Raw genomic sequence first — 18658 nt, 5'->3', positions numbered from 1 at the left:
AAATACGATTGAAATGCGAGCTCTGCTTCCCCAATTCCTCGATCGTGTCAGTGCTCGCTTCCGAGTCCCAGCAACCGCCGGAACATCTCGAGCAACCCTCGTAGATCTCGGCTGTGGAACTGGCAGGAATACAATTCCATTGGTAGACGCTTTATAATCAAATGCAGGGGCAGACCATTTCGAAATCGTCGGTTTAGATGCTTCACCCGGTATGTTGGATGTCGCACGCACCACCATTCAAAAGCATATCGGGACAGAGAATCCAAGTCCGGCCGTGTCGTTGGGAATTTTTGATCTTCTATGTCCTACCATGGAGCAGTTACCTGCTTCTTTGCGTGAGCCTACAGCCGGGGCAGTGGGTGTCATATCTACACTTGTACCGGAACATATCCCACTTCAGCAATTCTTCACTGCCGCATCGGCAATTATGAGAGCTGGTGCATATCTCTTGGTTACTAATATGCATGCTGATATGGGGATGCGCAGTCAGGCGGGTTTCACGGATCCGGCGACTCGGATTAAGATTCAACCTACGAGTTATTGTCACCAGATTGGGGATGTAGTGGCTATGGCTGCGGAGGAGGGGTTCAAGCTTGAACATGTTGTTGGCTGTAATCAGGATGGGGTTTTGGTTAGAGGTGTTGATGAGGCGTTGGGGGAGGTGCTGGGTGCGAGGGCTAAGAAATGGGTTGGGGTTTGTTTTAGCAAGAAGTGAAACAGCGTGAATGGATACGAATAAGACGGAGGTCAATAGGATATTATTCGAATAAAAATCCCGTCGAATTCACAAGTCGCTGGTAGTGGTACATTTAGAAGAATTTGAGTAGTCTGTCGCGGTGTTGTACAAGGTTGGGATGTTCCCTGAGCAGCTGTGCCAGCCGGTTCTTTTTCCAGCCTAGCGTGTCGTCCAGGATCAGATGCGTGTATGCGAAAACGCTGGCATCGAAGAGACCTGGGTTTGGTCGGCTGAAGAAGTGCTCGTCCTCCCCGAGTAGTGTGGATAACGCCTCGAATGCGCCACCCGCATCGCCTTCCAGGTCGGCGGCGTCGATGTATCGTGAGTTTTTGAGGAGCTCGTCGCGGGCGGCCTGCTGGAGCTGGTGGCTTAGAGCGGCGCGCACGACGGTGTTGGTTGTTGCGGGTTCCACGTAAAGTCGGCGGGCGACGGCGTCGAAGTTCTCGCTGTCCAAGTAGAGCATGTATAACTAGATACGTTAGTCGGTCCTGATTTCGAGTTTGAAGTCGATCCTACCCAGGCATGGCGTATCCGGTGGTCCAGCAGCGAGGCATACACCTCAAACCGGAGGTTCAGTTGCTGTTCCTCCTCGCAGTGAACTTGTTCAATGGCCCACTTCTGGAGCTTGTGTGATGGAATTGGGTTCAATGTGTCTGCCGGAAGTGCAGGGAGGAGGAATGGAAGGGCGCCAGTGGGTGATGCATGGTTGTTGGACGCGGTGATGTCGAAGTCGATTCCGACGAATTTCAGGTAGGCCTAGAGCATCCATTAGCATGGTTTCCGACGGCCATGCGCCCTTGCATCTGGGCCACGAACCTGCCATTTGAGACATTGGGGGTTGAAGGAAGGTCGGCCATGTCGTGCACCGCGCGCGTCGGTGAAAACGAACAGCTGGTTGGCAGTGTTCGGCTGAAAGCGTTGAGGGAGCTCGTTGGCGGGATAGGTGGTCAACGGGAACTTGTCGAAGAGGCGCTTGATAGGTGCCGGGACCGTAAAGAAGGAATTGGAGTTGCTGTCGGTGCTAGCACTGCTGTCACCTTCCTGGCCTTTGGGGGGCATTGCGACGGTTAGTTGACGAGACAAAGCTCCGAGGTCGTCATCGAAACAATTCAGGATCCCGAATAGGAAGGATTACGTAAACAGGCCCCGAGTCTCCCCGCACCTTTTCTTTCTTCTTTCCTTTCGCGATCTATACAGACTCAGACTCAGATCAGACTCGAGGACTCGAGGACTCGTTACCTCTGCTCGGTCTTGTCTCTGATATCGCATGGTGTATCCCTGGTCTTTTCCGCAACGCTCATATCCACTCCGCTCTCGACTCCACCTTTTCCCTCATACGACCTTCCCTCGAGAATTTTGACATACACTTTGACACATGGCTTAATTTCGTCGCAAAGTGCGGGTCTGACAGTTTTGGTGAGAACGGCGATCGCATGCGCGGGGTATCGATTACGCGCTAAGCCTGCCCACTGCGTTTGCGACATTACGAATCACTTCGTCTGACAACGTTGGTCAATATCCTGGTCCCAACATCTTGTCGCAAGTATGCCTCTCGATGAAGAAGGCGCCAAGTGGTCCTGGTAAGAATATATCCCGTCTCGATTGTGAATAGAGCTAGGCTAAAGTGTCATACCAGCGAACCATGCATTCGAGGTCACCGATCGTCGAAATGCCAACACTTTGATAGACTCATGATGAAGGTCCCCAAAGCTGGGCGACCTCTAGCAAAATGTCCCCATCCAAAAGGAACTTGTAGTTGCCAGAAGACATATGCCGTGATGGTCCGGATACCTAAAGGTAGACATCTTTGTTACATACCCTTTGTCTCCTTGTACTAACCGCACCAGGCTCATCCTGTCTATGCCGGCCATTGTATAAAGTTCCTATGGAAGGCAATGAATCAACTCAGTCCCCACCTACCCTGGCTTCCACATCTTCTCCGGCCCCGGGCAAGGTTCAAAAGTCTGGAAGAAGACAAAGTACCATGCAAGCAGCACCTGAAAATATTGCAAGGGCATTGGAAAATATGCCAGACAATCTCAAGATTGAGGATGGAACGCCAAACCACTTCCCAAACTTCTCCCAATCTGGGCTAGATTCATACAGACCTTCTGCCACGCAAAACCACACGGCGATATCACCCAAAGAGTCTTCGAGGGAAGCATCACAGTCCCCTCCAGTGTCTAGCTGTTGTTCGACAAAGCCCCAGGCGCCTACTACAGCCACAGCACCAGCCCCAGCCCCAGCTGCGGCTCCGGCTCAGAATGGAGGGTCTTGCTGCGGGTCCCGCCCTTCCGCCACCGAACCTCAGCACTCAAATGTGGAAAAGCACCAATCCCAGCAACCTGCTACTTGGGATAGTCAAATTCAAATGTACATGCCGTTCAGCATGCCAGAAATGACCTCATGGGGGAACCAGACGATGTCTACTCATGGGAACTACATGTCCGCCATGAGTCAACCACCTTCCCAAGCACCAATCTTCCAAAATGGGTTCTCGCAGAACGCAATGCCTCCGCCAAACACTCAGCCGTCAAATTCGAACGGTGGATACCCACTCAATGTGGCCACACAGCCGTCGATGGGATACAACAACCCAATGAACGGTTTGGGAATCTCGCAACCACCCATGGGTCCCTACATGCTCAACCACTCTCATTCACCTTACCCCATGCAAGCAGCAGCAAGTGATGACCCTTGTCACGACTGCCGCTGTGGAGAGGACTGTCAGTGTCTGGGTTGTGCTGCTCACCCATTCAACACTACAACACGAAAGCACGTTCAAGAGATGGGTGCCATGATTACCTTCAACGGCGACGACAAAACCCCAGAATCCATCAACCCTTATCAATCCTCGCCATTCCAGGGGTCTACACCTCCAGTTCCATTCAACTATTACATGCAGGGCACCCCGTCCATAGACCATGCGTTCCAGCACAACCCGTTCGATGGATATTCAGATCCTAACTCTGCCATGCCCAGCGGCTACTCCTCCCCTCTGGCTGATCCCAGCTTAAATCATCAATTGATGCACCCTTCGGAGTACTACACTCTGGAATACCCAGTCGGATTACCAAGCGCTTGCTCCGACGTGACAGGGAGCTGTCAATGTGGAAGTGACTGCAGTTGCGTGGGCTGTCTTACACATAGCGGCCACAACGGCTTCTCTCTGGATACGCCGATTCCCGAAGACCCGTTCCCGGAAAAATCAGAGCAACAGCAAGGTCCTCCTCATGTTCCACATACAAGTTCTGCTACTCCGACTTCACGAATCCCCGTGCTGGACAATCTGACTGTGCCATGCTTGAGCCCGCGCACCATGGAGACTTCGATGATCTAGATGTTCTCTTCTCCCTTCTCTTTTCCGCTCTAACCTACTTTGACCCCGTATGATTTATGATTTCCCTTGATACCCTATCTAGATTTTACCCTAGACGGCTACTATTTGATTGCTTGTTTGAATGGAATTATCGGGTCATTTCCCCACTCTGACAATTTTGTTCTTGGTTTCTTTCCTTCCAACACACCAATCAGACAGAGTAGGCAATTGAACCTAGTTGGGCGCTAATGGCCCTCTATCCCCTATCTTAATACGGATATCTACACTACATCTCTAGCACCAATTCTGTATGATCATCAATGCATTGGGGATATCATAATTCTTAAACAAAATATAGAATAGTATACATAAAAGACAGTGTTCCCAACCAAAAAAATCAAGCCTTATTCCACTTGCCGAACTTAACATAGTCATCATAAAGCGACTTGAACACAGCCCGACCAGAGACATCCAGCGCAGCATTAAGAGCCCGCATAGACTCCCGCGACATAACATCCAAAGCAGAATACAGTCCAGGCATAATGGCAGCCTTAACTTCCGGCGACAACGATCCCCGCAAAGAACACTGCGCATACTCCATGATGACGTACTGCAGGTACTGCCCGGCAATGCGCTTTGCTTTCTTCGTTTGGTCCGTGAGGGCTTCGCGGGATGCACCTGGCTGCGGACGTAACACGGACGACACCGTTGGGTCGCAGAGCGAGGTGAGGAGTCGCGTATAGTATGTTGCGTGCGAGGCTTCCAGGGGAGCGAGCCAGAAGGGCTGCGAGAGGGTTGTTTGGGAGCGAGCTGAGCGGCCGCGCTTGCGGGAGCGTGCGAAGAGGCAGCCTAGGAGGCGTTGCATGGCGTTTACGACGAGGTGGAAGCGGCCGCCGATCTTTAGGCGTTGGAGGCTTAGGACAACGCCCATCAGTCGGCAGAGGCGGGTGTAGATTGTTGGGGAGTATTCAGAGGAGATCTGGGGTCCGATCTTGGAGGAGGCGCTGGCGATGGCGGCGAGGATGGCGTCGATGTTGCATTGTGATAGACTGCGGGTGTGGGTGCGGAGGAGGAGGTCCAGGCATTCGGATGCGAAACAAAATTGGTCGATGCTTGTGCTCTGTGGGATGGCTTCGGCGAGGGCTGTGCAGAGGAGGGATAGTTCTCTGGCTGTGGCGCTCTCTTTATCCTCTACGGGAGGGATCGAGGCTATGGCGAGATAGATCACTAGGAGTCTGTATCCTGCGTCCTGACCAATCAAGCCAAGTCCTCTTACTTCGCAGATTGCCTGGGCGATTTTCTCCATGGGCATAGAGCGGAACCGTTCGGTTGTGACTCGGATGAAAAGCTGCTGGTCCTCGGCGTAGAGAGACTGGAGGGTTAGAGTCTCGGCGCATTGAAGGACTGGTTGAGCGATGTTCTTCTCAGGTCCTTTGCTGGCGAGAAGGCGGCGTCGAATCAAACGGGACGGCCCTGAATCAATGGACATTTCCATGTAGTTTTCGATCTTGGACAAGAACTTCTCGACCTCAATGTTGTTGGTAGCTAGATCCTCGAAGTCTTCCAGTGCATCAATGGTTTTGATGAGAGTGATGGTCTCTTCCAGCTTCTGCTTCCTGCACTGGTCTTTGACGTATTTCATGTCAGCCAACACCAGGTCAAACACCCGTTGACGAAGTGCAGCCAATTCCGTCTCCGAGAAGGCTGTCTGCAATTTCTTGCGGTGGACCCAAAGTTCAGACAGAGACAACCGCAAGAGGAAGCAGGCCATGGAGTCGCGATCGACCTGCCTCATTTTCGAGGTTTGCTTTGATACTCTGGCGAAGAGCTTCTTGAAAAGCTTGTTCCGATCATTCTCAGACAGGACCAAGAGTTTGGCCAGAATAGCGCGGTACAGGCTTCGGAATGCTTTCATGATCTGAAGATCGGTGTCTGTGCCCTCCAGTGAGACTGCACGAGCTGCGGTCCAGATTGGCTCCCAATCGCTGGTCAGTGTGGCATCACATTTGGGCATAGCTGCCAGTTTGGCCATCATAGTGAGAATGCCAACCATAACGTCGGGAGAGCTGTCCTGCTGAAGCACAACATCATGCAGTTTGTTCAGGATTGTGGTCCGCAGCCCACGGGTGATCAGTGCGGCCGGGATTCTTTGCAAACTCTCGACCAGGATTCGGCGGTTAGATGAGTCTTGTTCGATACTCTCATTCAAGAGAAGGGAGAGATCAGATACAATCAGAGGGGCGTTGAGCAGATATTCGTGGCAAACCACGCTCGCCCATGCTTGGAGGAATCTTGCTTCTTCGGAAATAGCCTCGAGAGGCAACGAAGAAGAACGGTACTGAGCAGCGGCCAGAGACAGAATGTGTCGGAATAGACGCGATCGCTCTTCAGAAGCGATATGGCTCCAGACTTCTGGAACTCTGACGAGGGCCAGGAAGTAAGCGAGGCCGAGAGTGGTTTGGGATTCCACTGTATCAGTCTGACCATTCCAGGGCGCCTTCATCGACTTTTTGGCATCATCAGGAGAGATGGAGATGATAAGATCTGTGACATCCTTTGTGGCCGTGGTAAACGAGTTTCGCTGCTCCTCATTGGCGTGTGCCTTGATCGCATCCAGAACAAACCGGTAAGCTTCCCAAGACTCGAGCGAAGCGAGAGGCTTTTTGGCCAGGTCTTTGTGGTTGCGATGAACGACCTTTGCAGCGACTTGCAGCAGTTCCATCACGGACTTTGCCAGAACATGGTTGGCTGACTGCAGAGTGTTGTCAAAAAGGTTCCGAACCAACCGCCACAAACGCCATCGCCAGTGAAGAGCTTGCTTCGAGGACAAAGTCGATGTCACAGTCTCAAGGAGGGATGTCAAGATCTTGTCCGATTCTGGGAATGGTGAAACACGACCCCGGAAGCTTGCCTCGACAATAACGAACTTAGCATAGGACTGAGGAGTCTCCGCAATCTTTCCATTATCGGCCTTAGTCTCGCTAGCGGCGGTACGCATCTGAGCAGCGACGTGCGACTCGGTGAGAGAAGTTCGCATTAGCTCAGCGTAAGCGTCAGACAAATCATCGTCTTCCCAGACTGAGAATAAACTCAGATTACTGTTGTCCTGGCGAGCCTCTTCCACGGCAACAAGTTGATTGTGCCACACTTCCATAAAATTTGGCAGATCTCTTGCCGCGGCGAACCCTCGCAGAAGTGGAAGCACGACATTAGTCTTGATGGTGTTGTAAACCTGGGGTTTCCCGGTGCCATTTTCACGCCATTGCAATTGAATCTTGGCGAGCAATGCATCGAGAAGCTTGCGAGAATCGCGTAAACCGGAGTTGGGTAGGAAAACATCAACACCCAAGCTGATGAACAAAGCTGTCACATTCCACTGGACCTTTTTGAGACCTTCTTCATAGAGACCAGTGTAGTTGGCATGCGCAAGAATGGTGTGTAGAGATAGGCCGACGTTCCGATCGAGAGCTACTTGGAGAAGCTGCTCTAACACCGCAACGAATTTGGAGTCAAATGTAGCGAAGTCCTCTTCCTTCGCGGTAGAGAAGGCCAGCTCTGCAACAGCAACGAACAAAGTCTCAAGCCAAGGAGCTTCGTGTGTCTGTCGTCGGAACACATCACGGGGGACAGCACGGACGGCATTGTCGAACAGTTCCGGAAGAAGCTCAACTGATCGCCAGGGGTTGCCGCAGGGTTCACTTGTGGATTTGTCTTCTTTCGCTACGGGAAATTCGCGAATGATCGGTTTGAAAGTATCGGTAACCGGCTTGACTGGACTCCAGTCCGGCTCATCCTTGGAATAGTCGATACCAGAGCCTCCACGTTCAAAGAATGCTGCACGTGCCGGGAGCAAAACATGCAAGGCAATAATACGCTCGATAGCGTGAAGAAGATGAGCGCACTCATCAGTATCAAGCTTGGCGGACCGCAGGCAGATTTGGAGCCTGAGAGCATGAGCAAAGCAGTGTCTCGCAAAGAATTCATTGCTGGATTTGTTGTCCGTGTCATCTTGACGGTAAGACCGCGATTCCCACAGCTCCACTGCCGCGGGAAACACGTACAGCAAGTGCTGAAGATCGGTCGTCTTCCCCGCATGCGAAAACTGCTTGGCAGCGACAGCAGCCACTCGGAATGATCGACCCAGCAGCATAGCAACTGCCTCTGGCTCGCCCCTCAGCGCAAGCTTCAGATGCGAGTTTGCCACTCCATCAGTGCTCAGTGTGCGGCGTGTAAGTGTTACGATCCCATACAGACAATCCAAAGCGCGAATGAAGGTGAGGAAGCATGCTGCGGGGTTCTGCCGATGTTCGTCCCCGTCCACGTCCATCGCGTCTCCATTCTCGGTTGTCATTCTCTTTCTCTTTTTCCCTTGACTCCCCCGGTGATCGTCGTGGGTCGGGGAACCAGCCGGTGTTTGACTGGAGTCGGAGTCCGAACTCAGGGCCGCAATCCCATTCCCTAGGCCGGCGAAAATATCGGCCTCCAAATCTGCAATCGTCTCGAATAGAATCGACAAAAGTTTCTGGTCCTTTAAAATAGCAGCGAGGTTCTTTGGCGAGATCAAGTCGATCAATTGTCGTAGTAGCAGGAACGAAGCTGCGTCCACTCTGTAGTTCTTCCCACTTCTCAGTCTCTTCAACAACCATCGTAGAACCCATTCTTCCTTCGGGGTTGCGTTTGTTTGAATTCGAACATCTCGGTGAACTTCCGGATGACTTTCACACAGCGTCAAATCTAACCCGAGAATCTGCGCCGCTTCGTGGAGTTGGGTAGTCGGAGAGGCAGTGCCTTTTTCGAGGCGGAGGAGCGCCTCTTGCGATGAGCGCGGACGCTGAACCCAAGACATTAGACTGGAGATACAAACACATATTCACAAAGACTTACCTCCGCAAGCAACGGCATCGCGAAAAAAAGCAATAAATAATCGAGTGAGTGGTGGTTTATTTGTCGAGGAAGAAAAAAAAGATACCCAAAAAGAAAAACCGCGGATTGCCCCGACCGCCTTTGCCCGAGCGACTCGCTCCGTTCAAACTCCCAACTCCTTGCACTAACGTCTTTATTCACCTCTTCAATTCCACATCATTGCAAGTGGTTCGTTAGTCTTCGGACATTCGCCCGATTGAGTTTCTGCTGACTCTTTTGCCAGATTTATCGCAATGGCCGATTCCAACCAGCCCGGCACCATCGCGCGGGCCACCAAGCCCGTCAGCGAGGCTCTGCTTAACGAGAAGGTACGAGCTAGCTTGGGGTTCCGAATGGACGAAATCGTTACAGATGATACTCTGCACAATATCTGCGACAATTGATCTCTTTGGAAGCATAAACCGGGAGTCGTTAGCTAATCTGCGTGGAATGTTTAGTGGGACCGCGCCATCTCCTCCGTGATCATCAAGTCCTCCCTCGGTCTGTCTTTCGGTGTCGTCTTCTCCGTTCTCCTGTTCAAGCGCAGAGCTTGGCCCGCATGGATTGGTCTCGGCTTTGGTGCCGGTCGTGCTTGGGAAGAGGCTGATGGTATGTTTATATTGATGTTCATTGAGTGTTCAACCCTTGGGAAGCTCTTGGTTAAAGCGGGTGCTACTGCATGCTGTGAGATATACTATCTAGAGCTTGAGCAGGCTCTAGCTAGTCTATTTCCGCACCATGGAGCTTGCAAGCTCGCCCATGGCCGGCTATCTGCTTTCCGCCGAGCTTTCCTCCGATTTCCGTCATCACTCGTGTGAGTACACCTGAACTAACTGGTATCCAGCCTCCTTCCGCCGTGGTGACTCTCCTATCAGAGATGCTCTTCGCCGGTAAAGATGAGACCCCATCGTGTACGATATATTGTACAGAAAAGGCGAGACCATTGGCGGATGGTTGTTCAGCCTAGAGAAGAACTGCTATAACGGCATCCACTAAGCGCGCCGTCGGTATCCTGCGAGGTGTTCATTTGATTTATTGTGCTCCTGAATTAGATGAAACATGATCGATCGAATTGGAGACGTGTTCATCCTGGCAAAAGCCTTCACCTTCAATATATTTCCTTTGCGTAACTCCAACACGGACTCCATTGTATTGAGTGACTAGAAAGGAAGTAGATATGTAATAATGGGTAATGAATGTCTCACGCGCAAGTGATGTAGTGAAGCATTCAGCAATGTCATCCGGGATAGTCTCCAATTATGGATTCCTTACTTGCAAATATGCAAAGACGTAGGGTTGGTATCGTAATTCGTCATATGATGCAACCGCTAATGGAAGACAAAATGCACACGGTATCTCTTATATGCGTAGACGCTTGACATCCCCAGACTTTGCGGACGCCTTGATCTCTTCTTAGCTCGTGATCGCTTCATAGACCAAGCTTTCAAAACAGAGCGATGGAAGTCAATAATCAAAGGTCGTCTAAGCATCTTGTTTTAAAGGGAATTCTCATGTCTAAGGTAGTGGTTAGCCCCAAATACTTGAATCTCCGAATCAGGGTTGGTCATTTTCTTGAGAAGCCCCGGGTCCAGCTCCATAGATGCTGTGCTTTCACCTGCCCAGCCCATAGCAAGCATATGAGATATCGAACTAGCACCATGAAGGAAGTAGATCATGGCCAAGTCTAATACTTGCGAAGGATACTGGTACAGTGGAGCCTCGGGCTTTTTCTTAAGACTTTGTAGGCTTCGAGGGAGACTTCTTTCTATAATCCTGTTGTGGTTCCTTTTCCGACGACTGTAAAGCCGCATGGAGGGCCCGTGGGTTTGAACGTGGCTCCGTATGACCCGCATCTTCTAAACGGTATACATCGGTCGATGTTGTCGTCCAATTGTGCTTTTAGTGAGATCATACACTCTGCGTCGATAGGGTGTTTGGAATTTTGTCCCTTGCAGTGGATGTGGACGCTTGGACTATCCTCATTTAGGAAAACCCTTCTCTGTTTAGCCCGAGTACACATTGTTGGGTGCAGAAGCCTGCATTTTGTCGCCAGGAATGGTTGCTCTGGTCAGTCCGTCTTTGACGAGTCGCTCCGCTGGGAAGACGAAGACGATGCCGATTGGCTGACTTGGCTGATGCCGTGCTTTCGCTCTTCTCGGTCCCCATCGTTATTTGCTGTCGGGGATACCTCAAAAGTAGGGAGTAGAACGGGCGGAGATGAACAGGTGTGGAGATGAAACGGGTGTGTCAGCTGATATGCAGTAATGTAGACGTTAGCGGTTTAAGGTTGCAGATACTGAAGTCGTTCTACATGTCATTTTCAGTCTCTTTTCAGATATCTATTTGACCGTTTTATTGATCTCTTTGGCATGTCATATAAACCTAGATAATATCGTTACATGTTCGTAGTCTAGGATCTGTCCATCAAGTATATAGGGTGCCTCAGGCCTCCGCTATAGCCTCAGGCTGAATATAATGATAAGCCTAAGGCGTCAACTCTCACGTGTACGGAATTACTCGATCTGATCGAGTCAACTTGACTTGACAATTGTCTATCTCCAGCTTTTCTCCAGATTAGATAGAGGAAGTGGCCAATCACACCAGCTAATCGGGACAAATAGCCCCACTCTCCGACGCCCATAGATAAGCCGTGACTCGAGCCGTTCGGTCATAGGGGCACGATCCCTCTAAGCCGCCACTGTACATACTGGGGAACACACATGGAAGATCATCCCATGGACTTTCTTATCATGGTTACTCGGAACAGGGGTGCGAACGAAATGTGGGATAGAAAACATCATAAAGGTGTTCCTGTCCCCTTGGTTCACTTCCCATTCCATCTATACTACACCCCTTCCTATACTTCACCATGTCCAAGTTAAAATGGATCCTCAAGAAGCTTGAGGTCGAAAACGAACCTGGCTTGAGCAATGCTCAGTTAATGTTGACCAACAGTGATCTCCGGCCAGGTACCTATAACTCACCCCAGATTGTACCAAGGTAGTGACTGACTTTCCCCAGTGGACCCGGAGCGCCGCCAATGGACGTGGCTGAACTATATCGCTTTCTGGATTGCGGATTCATTGAACATCGTCAGTACCTGAACAGCCCAGAATCGAACGACACCTAACCAAACCAGAACACATGGATGATTTCTTCCTCTATGATCGTCGACGGTCTCTCCTGGTGGCAGTCCTGGATCTGCGTCTGGGTCGGATACCTCGTGGCGGCAGCATTTGTCTGTCTAACAGGTCGCATCGGTGCCGTCTATCACATTTCATTCCCAGTCACTGCCCGCGCCTCATTCGGAATCTGGGGTTCTTTCTGGCCCGTCCTGAACCGCGTGGTCATGGCAATCATCTGGTACGGAGTACAAAGTTATATCGGAGGTATGTATCCCCAAACTTGGTTTGCAAATAAATCCCCCATCTAACCCCGTCACCAGGCCAATGCGTCACCTTAATGATCGAAGCAATCTGGCCCAGCTACCGAAACCTCCACAACGGCCTCTCAGCCAGCGCAGGCGTCGACACAAAGAACTTCCTCAGTTTCTTCCTCTTCTGGCTGCTCTCCCTCCCAGCCCTATGGTTCCCAGTCCATAAAGTCCGCCACCTCTTCACCGTCAAGGCGATCTACTCCCCCATCGCGGCAATCGCCTTCTTTGCATGGGCAATCTCCCGGGCCAACGGCCTCGGCCCGATCATCCACCAGCCCAACACCGTCCACGGCACTGAGTTCCGCTGGGTAATGGTTAAAGGAATAATGTCATGCATCGGTAACTTCGCCGCGCTGATCATGAACGATCCTGATTTCTCGCGTTTTGCTCGAACACCCAAGGATGCGCTCTGGTCTCAGCTTTTCACTATCCCCATTGGTTTTGGCGTGACATCTTTCATCGGAATTATCGTCTCTTCTTCTTCTTCTGTTATCTTTAATGATGGGTATACCTGGAACCCACTCGATCTCCTTGGCAAATTCCTCGACGGCGCGAGTTCCGGTCAGCGCTTCGGTATCTTCATCATCGCTACTGGATTCGCCCTCGCTCAGCTAGGAACGAATATCTCGGCTAACTCTGTCTCCGCTGGAACGGATCTGACTGCTCTCCTGCCTCGGTACTTGAATATCCGTCGGGGAAGTTATATCTGTGCTGCTGTCGGCCTGGCCATGTGTCCAGTTAGTCTCCCCCCATCTCCATCCCATCTCCTTTTACATCAAATCTAACAAAAAAAAAAAAAAAAAAACAGTGGAACTTAGTCTCAACCTCCAACAACTTTACAACCTACCTATCAGCCTACTCTCTCTTCCTCTCCGCAATCGCAGGCGTAATGATCACCGACTACTACATCGTCCGCAAAGGCTACCTAAACATCAAAGCCCTGTACAGCGCCCGCACCTCCGATGCCTACTACTACAGCTACGGTTTCAGCTGGCGCGCGTACGCAGCCTACCTGAGCGGCATCATGGTCAATATTGTTGGCTTTGCTGGTGCCGTGGGACGGAATGTACCTGTTGGCGCGCAGTATATCTATAACGTGAATTATTTCTCGGGCGTTATCGTTTCTGGGATTGTTTATGTTGCTCTTACTTGGTTTTGGCCTGTGGCTGAAACTAGTGACACTTGGAATGAGGTTGATGTCGATGAGGTTGCGGGGCTTTATGTTGATTATGGACGGGATCTCGAGGATTTGGAGGGCATGGGGATGGGTGGTGAGAGGGATGGGGACTTGAAGGGGGATCAGAAGGTTAGGGCTTCTTCTTTGAAGGGTTGATCGGTTTTGCTTTATCTTTGGCGGGCTTTTAGCTTCTATTTATCTTTTACTTCGTTTACTCCGGTTTTACCGTGAGCTCGATTTGTGTATATTAATGACCCCTTCTCTTCTGGGATTGGAATATGATGAAATGACTATGAGGCTCGAGAGGGCCTCTGATTACACCTTCACAGCAAGACTTCTTGTTTTATATTCATCTATCGACGGCTTGTAGATAGGATATAGTATACCACTAGATATTATATACATTCACTAATAGTAGTAAGACATGATAACCAATAATGGTATGGTAGTATAAAAGAAATCCAATTTCCAAAAGAAAGAATGTGCTCCCAGCGTACTATCTAATAAAACAGGGGAATATATATAGTAGATCGCAAGACAACAAAGGCAAAACATATCCCATCCAAGTGTGAAAGACACCACGATCAAGCAACCACCAGGGAAGCAACCATGAACAAATGAACAAGGATGGGAATAGTAGTTGATACAGGAAAAGACCGGCTTTGCAAAGCAAAACAATATAAACGAAAGCCATCATCTTATCCATCCAGTTGATAATTGGGAAGGACATTGAAATGATCCGGATACCAGATACCAGATTCATTATCGGGATAGTATGGTATGCAAAGGGAGAAATTGAATACTGTGATGATCCAGTCAAATTGTAGAGCGCCCTGGAAACATAATCCCGAATCCTCATGCTATGATGTTCCAATGAAATGAAATTGGAGAGACGATGGAGATGAGAGTGAAAGCGAGAAACAGAGAGAAGATAGGTCACTTCGGTGATCCAGCCACGCACGTCTTCTCCCGTGTGATGCGATTGACTCCTCAGATGCAAAATGATGATGATGATGATGGTAATGATGAGGCTGAGACCGCCGAAACCGAAAAGATGGAACCCCGATAGACCTCATGCGGACCTGAGTACAAATGGAACAGAAATAGAATAGACACAGGGAAAACAAAAGGAAGGAGGATAATGGAAGAAAGTAATGGGATGAAAGGGTGGAATACACATGGTCATCCTTAGCCAAGGATATATCACAAGAAAAAGAAAACAGGAACGAAGTAAATAGAATAGAACAGAACAGGAACACCTCTCCCAGTTTCAATACATGGTTTCGGTCTCCAGGGCCGGTACAGAGGGGGAAACAATGGCTATCCGAGGTATACATGGTTAAACAGATTGAAGTAACTTGAGGGGTATCGCTGACGTTGAAGCAATGGAAATGGCAATGGCGCAAGAAACAGAACTTCCAAACAATGTGAGAGCAGGCTCACATGGGAAGAATAGGATATGATGCAAAGAAAAACGCCGGAACACTGGGTTGATGCGAGGGGAACACGGTTCCGCATAGATAGTTGATGGAGAGGGATGTGACTCATTGAACAAATGATGAAGTCGAGGTAGTAGACACTGTCGGTGTCAAGTTCGGAGAACTTTCCTTGTCCTCCGGACTGACAGGATCACTGCGATCCTGAGATTGATCCTTGTCACGTTCGGTAGACGAAGAACGCTTGAAGACAGTCTGACCAATCTGGCGTAGGATGCCCATGCGTTCAGCGCGAAGTTCTTCGAGATCCAGGCGTTGGACGGGAATGGGATCCTCCTTGGAGATCTTGCAGAAGAGAGTCGAGAAGAGGTACTGGTCGCCGCTGCCGTCGTAGAGAGGGAGGTAGCGATAGCCTTGAGACAGACTGGTCAACTTGGCTGTGAATGTGGCCAGCTGCACGCTGTTGTTATTGCCCGCGCTGCGGCCATCGGTCGAGCTCCAGACGGTCCATCGCACAAACACGAGATCGGGGTACTTGGTTTCCAGCGACAGCTTGAACTTGTCGTTGAATACCGGGCTGTATCCATTGCTCTGTTCGATCTTTGTGCGGCGACGGTGCGGGTAGCCAATACCCGACATGCCGTTGCGTGCGGAAGCATCCATGCCGCCTTCACCGAGGACAAAGCTCTGGCCACGGTCATCAGCGCTGAACATCTCAATCTCAACGTAGGGATTGATGTTGTCGTCTTGGCCAATGGTGCGCGGGCGGGGGAGCTGTTGAGCGGAGATGACATCGATCGAGAAGCGGACCAGCTTGCGCTCCGTCTTGCGCTTCTTGGTTCCATCTTCGACGGCCGGGAGGCGGAGGCTTTCGGGCTTGAGGATGTAACCGGTGCGATCAGTACCAGCAGCGAACATGGCCTGGTTCATTTGCATGCCAATGTCGTAGGTCTGCCAGTTCAGAGCCGCCATCTGCACACCACGACGCCAGAATTTGTTCGGATCAAAGTTGGAGGAACGGAGTCGGAAACCGGACGGATACACTCGTGTGAGGTACTTGCGGTTGTGTGCTTCCAGCGCAACTTTGTTGTCGTGGTTTTGGGTGATGCTCTCAAAGGGACGTTCGGCGAACGAGTAGATGTGGTTGTAGCGTCTGCTCTCCGGAGACGAGAAGCTGTGCCACTTGTACCCGCGAGTGTACACACCCAAATCTGACAGAGGCTTTGTGATCTTGCTCTTCTGGCGACGGCGCTTCTTCTTCTCGTTGCGAACTGATACAAGGGCTCCGTCGCTGTCTTCGGTCGCACTGCTCATGCTGGTAGCAGTAAGGGAGCGTCTATCCTGGGACATCAATGGACCAATGCTGTCGACGGGTCCGATGGTCGGTGGGCTGGAGAGCGAGGGAAGAGGAGTGTTAGAGGAGATATCCCCAAGCGTCGGTCGCACGAATGGTGTACTGGCACTGCGCTTGCGACCATGGGTGTTGACGGAGCTGACAGTGTCTTGGCGGGGATCGAACTCAGTCTCATCACAGGTCTTGACTTTGACCAGAATGCGACCCTTGAGTTCCTCGGGCGATGGAAGAATGAAGCAGTTCGTCATCAGAGGCTCGAGTACGAGTTGCTCCTTGAATGTGTCCTTCATGATCTTGACCATTGCCAGCTGCTGTTCGGGATTGCAGTGCACCTCGAGAGAAAGGATAAGGGGGAAGTCGCAGCTGATGAAGGCGTATCGGTTGATGACAGTGATGCAATCCGCAAACAAGACACTGGTAGTCAGGGTTCGTCCGTGAGAGACAATTGGGCGTCCATCCGCGCCATCCCAGCAGTCGATCTCTACACAACGACATCCCTGTTGAAGGGCACTAACATAAGCCTCAGTGCTCGAAGCACCAGCCACCTGGCGACCAAGAAGATAAGTGTTGTGAGAGCTCGAGATGAAGTACTCGTTCAATGGCCGGTCGAACCTTGACTGAGGAGCACGTGACGCGTACACACCGTTGCTGGACGAAGCCAGGAACGCAGAGAACGAATCCAAGTTCATACGCGACACAGGAGGAATGAGTTCCGAGCCTTCCGAAGAAGGAGTCCGGGACTTGGACGATCGCCGAACAGTCTTGTCGAAAAGCGCTGCCCAGTGAGCGCGGTCGGCATCGATATCTTCGTTTTGCACATCACGCAGGAAAGTGAGGAATTCATCTTGAGTCATGCCTTCTTTTGAGTTTTCCGTGTGATGTTTGAAGATCTCTTTGACATCCTTCCGCTCCTTCAGGCGCATAAGGAAGTCCTTGAACTGGGAGAAGTTCAGCTTGCCACTGTTCGCAGCATCGGCCTTGTTGAACTGCGCCCGGAGCATGTTCTTGGAGCAGTTGATATGCAAGCTGCGGCAGACCTTCTCAACGGCGGCCAAGTCGAGGGTTTCTTCCTCACCACAGCGCGGTCCCTGTGGGAACAGTCTCGACATCTCGCGCTGCCAATGAGCTTGAAGAACAGCCTCGCTCTGGCCAGACCCGGCCAGGCCGGCCATCAGACCAATTCTGTACCGAGAGATATGCTCAAGTGTGGTAATCCACAGCTCAAGGATACGGTCACTAGGAGCGATGAGATGCAAAGTCTTGACCGCTCGGCCCTTGGAGCGGTCAGAGTCCGCAATCACAATAGTGAACCACCGGCGCTCCAAGTCTTCCGGGATTTGATGTTCTTCACGGTAATTACGGGCGTCGGCGCCAACCCGGATCTCCTTGATATCATCGATATAGAAGCGTTTTTGCGGGTTGGAGACATCCCAGAAAACCTTGGCGGCATCCAGGTCGAGGAAGAAGCGTACTTGCTTTCTGTGTTTCTTGGTAACCTTGGTCAAGACGGTGCCTCGCTGAACGGCCGAGTCGACCTTGGGTGCGACGGCAACAGCAGCAGCGGGGCCAACCTCGCGAGCCATACTCATGCGGCTCTCACTACGAAGGCTGGATGCTTCGGAGCCACCCCATGCGCCAAGGTTATCGAACGCCTCGCTCTCGTCCTCATTGCTTGAGTCAAGGGCGCTGTCTCGGACAGGTTGGGGGCCGGTCTTGCTGTCGCTGCGTCGGCGCATGATCACAGGACCAGAGCTTCGGTCCCGTTTATCATTCTGAGTTGTAGATTGTCTTCTACGGGTAAGCTTGTTGGCGGCGCCTCGGGAAATTCGCCGCATAAGACCCGGGGCCTTGGAAGTAGATGTAGATGGGTCATTGAAGCTGGATGCGTTGCCAGGAATGGCCATCATAGACTCGCCAAGTTCGAGAGGTCCTGGCGTAGGCAGTGATAAACCATTCACTCGACCACGTAGTCCTTCGCTAGCGGGTTGTAAGGGAGTACTAGCAGGAGTGAAAGCATTCGGCGTATCGGGAGCAGGGAAGGCAGAGGTCGGAGTAGAAGTTGGAGACGAGGTGAAAGAGGAAGCGGTGGTAAAGTTAGGACCGGGAGGTAAAGAGGTGACAACATGTTGCAAGGAAGTTGGTTGAGGGAGAGATGTCGCAAGTTTTAAGCTCGATTGGGAGTCGGCATCCAGGGCCGGAGGTGTAGGAGTCGTAGCATATGCCATGGCGGCTATCAATCAGACCGACAGCTCAGCTGTCGTGAACCGTGCCAAAGTCCGAGTCACCTGGACCCAGCAA

At 51.2% G+C, this 18658-nt stretch overlaps 6 protein-coding genes across 6 annotated transcripts; 3 read left to right on the top strand and 3 right to left on the bottom strand.

Moving 5' to 3' along the window:
* Positions 1-809: 809 nt before the first annotated feature.
* PENARI_c003G11497 (putative mitochondrial outer membrane protein (Sam35)) lies at positions 810-1795 on the bottom strand (the record flags this gene model as incomplete). Its single annotated transcript, XM_022628797.1, has 3 exons — positions 810-1205; positions 1253-1492; positions 1553-1795. The coding sequence occupies 3 exons, from the start codon at positions 1793-1795 to the stop codon at positions 810-812; spliced, it is 879 nt and encodes a 292-aa protein (XP_022491794.1).
* A 486-nt stretch (positions 1796-2281) lies between these two features.
* Positions 2282-4076, top strand: PENARI_c003G09239 (copper fist DNA-binding domain-containing protein; the record flags this gene model as incomplete). Its single annotated transcript, XM_022628647.1, has 3 exons — positions 2282-2316; positions 2373-2533; positions 2584-4076. The coding sequence occupies 3 exons, from the start codon at positions 2282-2284 to the stop codon at positions 4074-4076; spliced, it is 1689 nt and encodes a 562-aa protein (XP_022491816.1).
* A 376-nt stretch (positions 4077-4452) lies between these two features.
* PENARI_c003G05820 (ribosome biogenesis protein URB2) lies at positions 4453-8957 on the bottom strand (the record flags this gene model as incomplete). The annotated part of the gene is made up of 2 exons (XM_022628403.1): positions 4453-8886; positions 8940-8957. The coding sequence occupies 2 exons, from the start codon at positions 8955-8957 to the stop codon at positions 4453-4455; spliced, it is 4452 nt and encodes a 1483-aa protein (XP_022491997.1).
* A 254-nt stretch (positions 8958-9211) lies between these two features.
* Positions 9212-9851, top strand: PENARI_c003G11076 (MICOS complex subunit MIC10; the record flags this gene model as incomplete). Its single annotated transcript, XM_022628766.1, has 4 exons — positions 9212-9286; positions 9416-9566; positions 9682-9771; positions 9802-9851. The coding sequence occupies 4 exons, from the start codon at positions 9212-9214 to the stop codon at positions 9849-9851; spliced, it is 366 nt and encodes a 121-aa protein (XP_022491523.1).
* Positions 9852-11826: 1975 nt separating this feature from the next.
* PENARI_c003G07433 (nucleobase cation symporter-1 family protein) lies at positions 11827-13726 on the top strand (the record flags this gene model as incomplete). Its single annotated transcript, XM_022628520.1, has 5 exons — positions 11827-11926; positions 11979-12049; positions 12097-12346; positions 12403-13130; positions 13202-13726. The coding sequence occupies 5 exons, from the start codon at positions 11827-11829 to the stop codon at positions 13724-13726; spliced, it is 1674 nt and encodes a 557-aa protein (XP_022491468.1).
* A 1388-nt stretch (positions 13727-15114) lies between these two features.
* Positions 15115-18585, bottom strand: PENARI_c003G09634 (putative 1-phosphatidylinositol-4,5-bisphosphate phosphodiesterase Plc1; the record flags this gene model as incomplete). Its single annotated transcript, XM_022628673.1, has 1 exon — positions 15115-18585. One exon carries the CDS (start codon positions 18583-18585, stop codon positions 15115-15117), a length of 3471 nt encoding a protein of 1156 aa, XP_022491980.1.
* Positions 18586-18658: the final 73 nt, after the last annotated feature.

This window comes from Penicillium arizonense (genome assembly GCF_001773325.1).
Source record: "Penicillium arizonense strain CBS 141311 chromosome Unknown PENARI_contig003, whole genome shotgun sequence".
NCBI lineage: Eukaryota > Fungi > Ascomycota > Eurotiomycetes > Eurotiales > Aspergillaceae > Penicillium > Penicillium arizonense.
The sequence above is the reverse complement of the archived record's forward strand: the minus strand, read 5'-3'. Positions and strand labels throughout refer to the sequence as shown.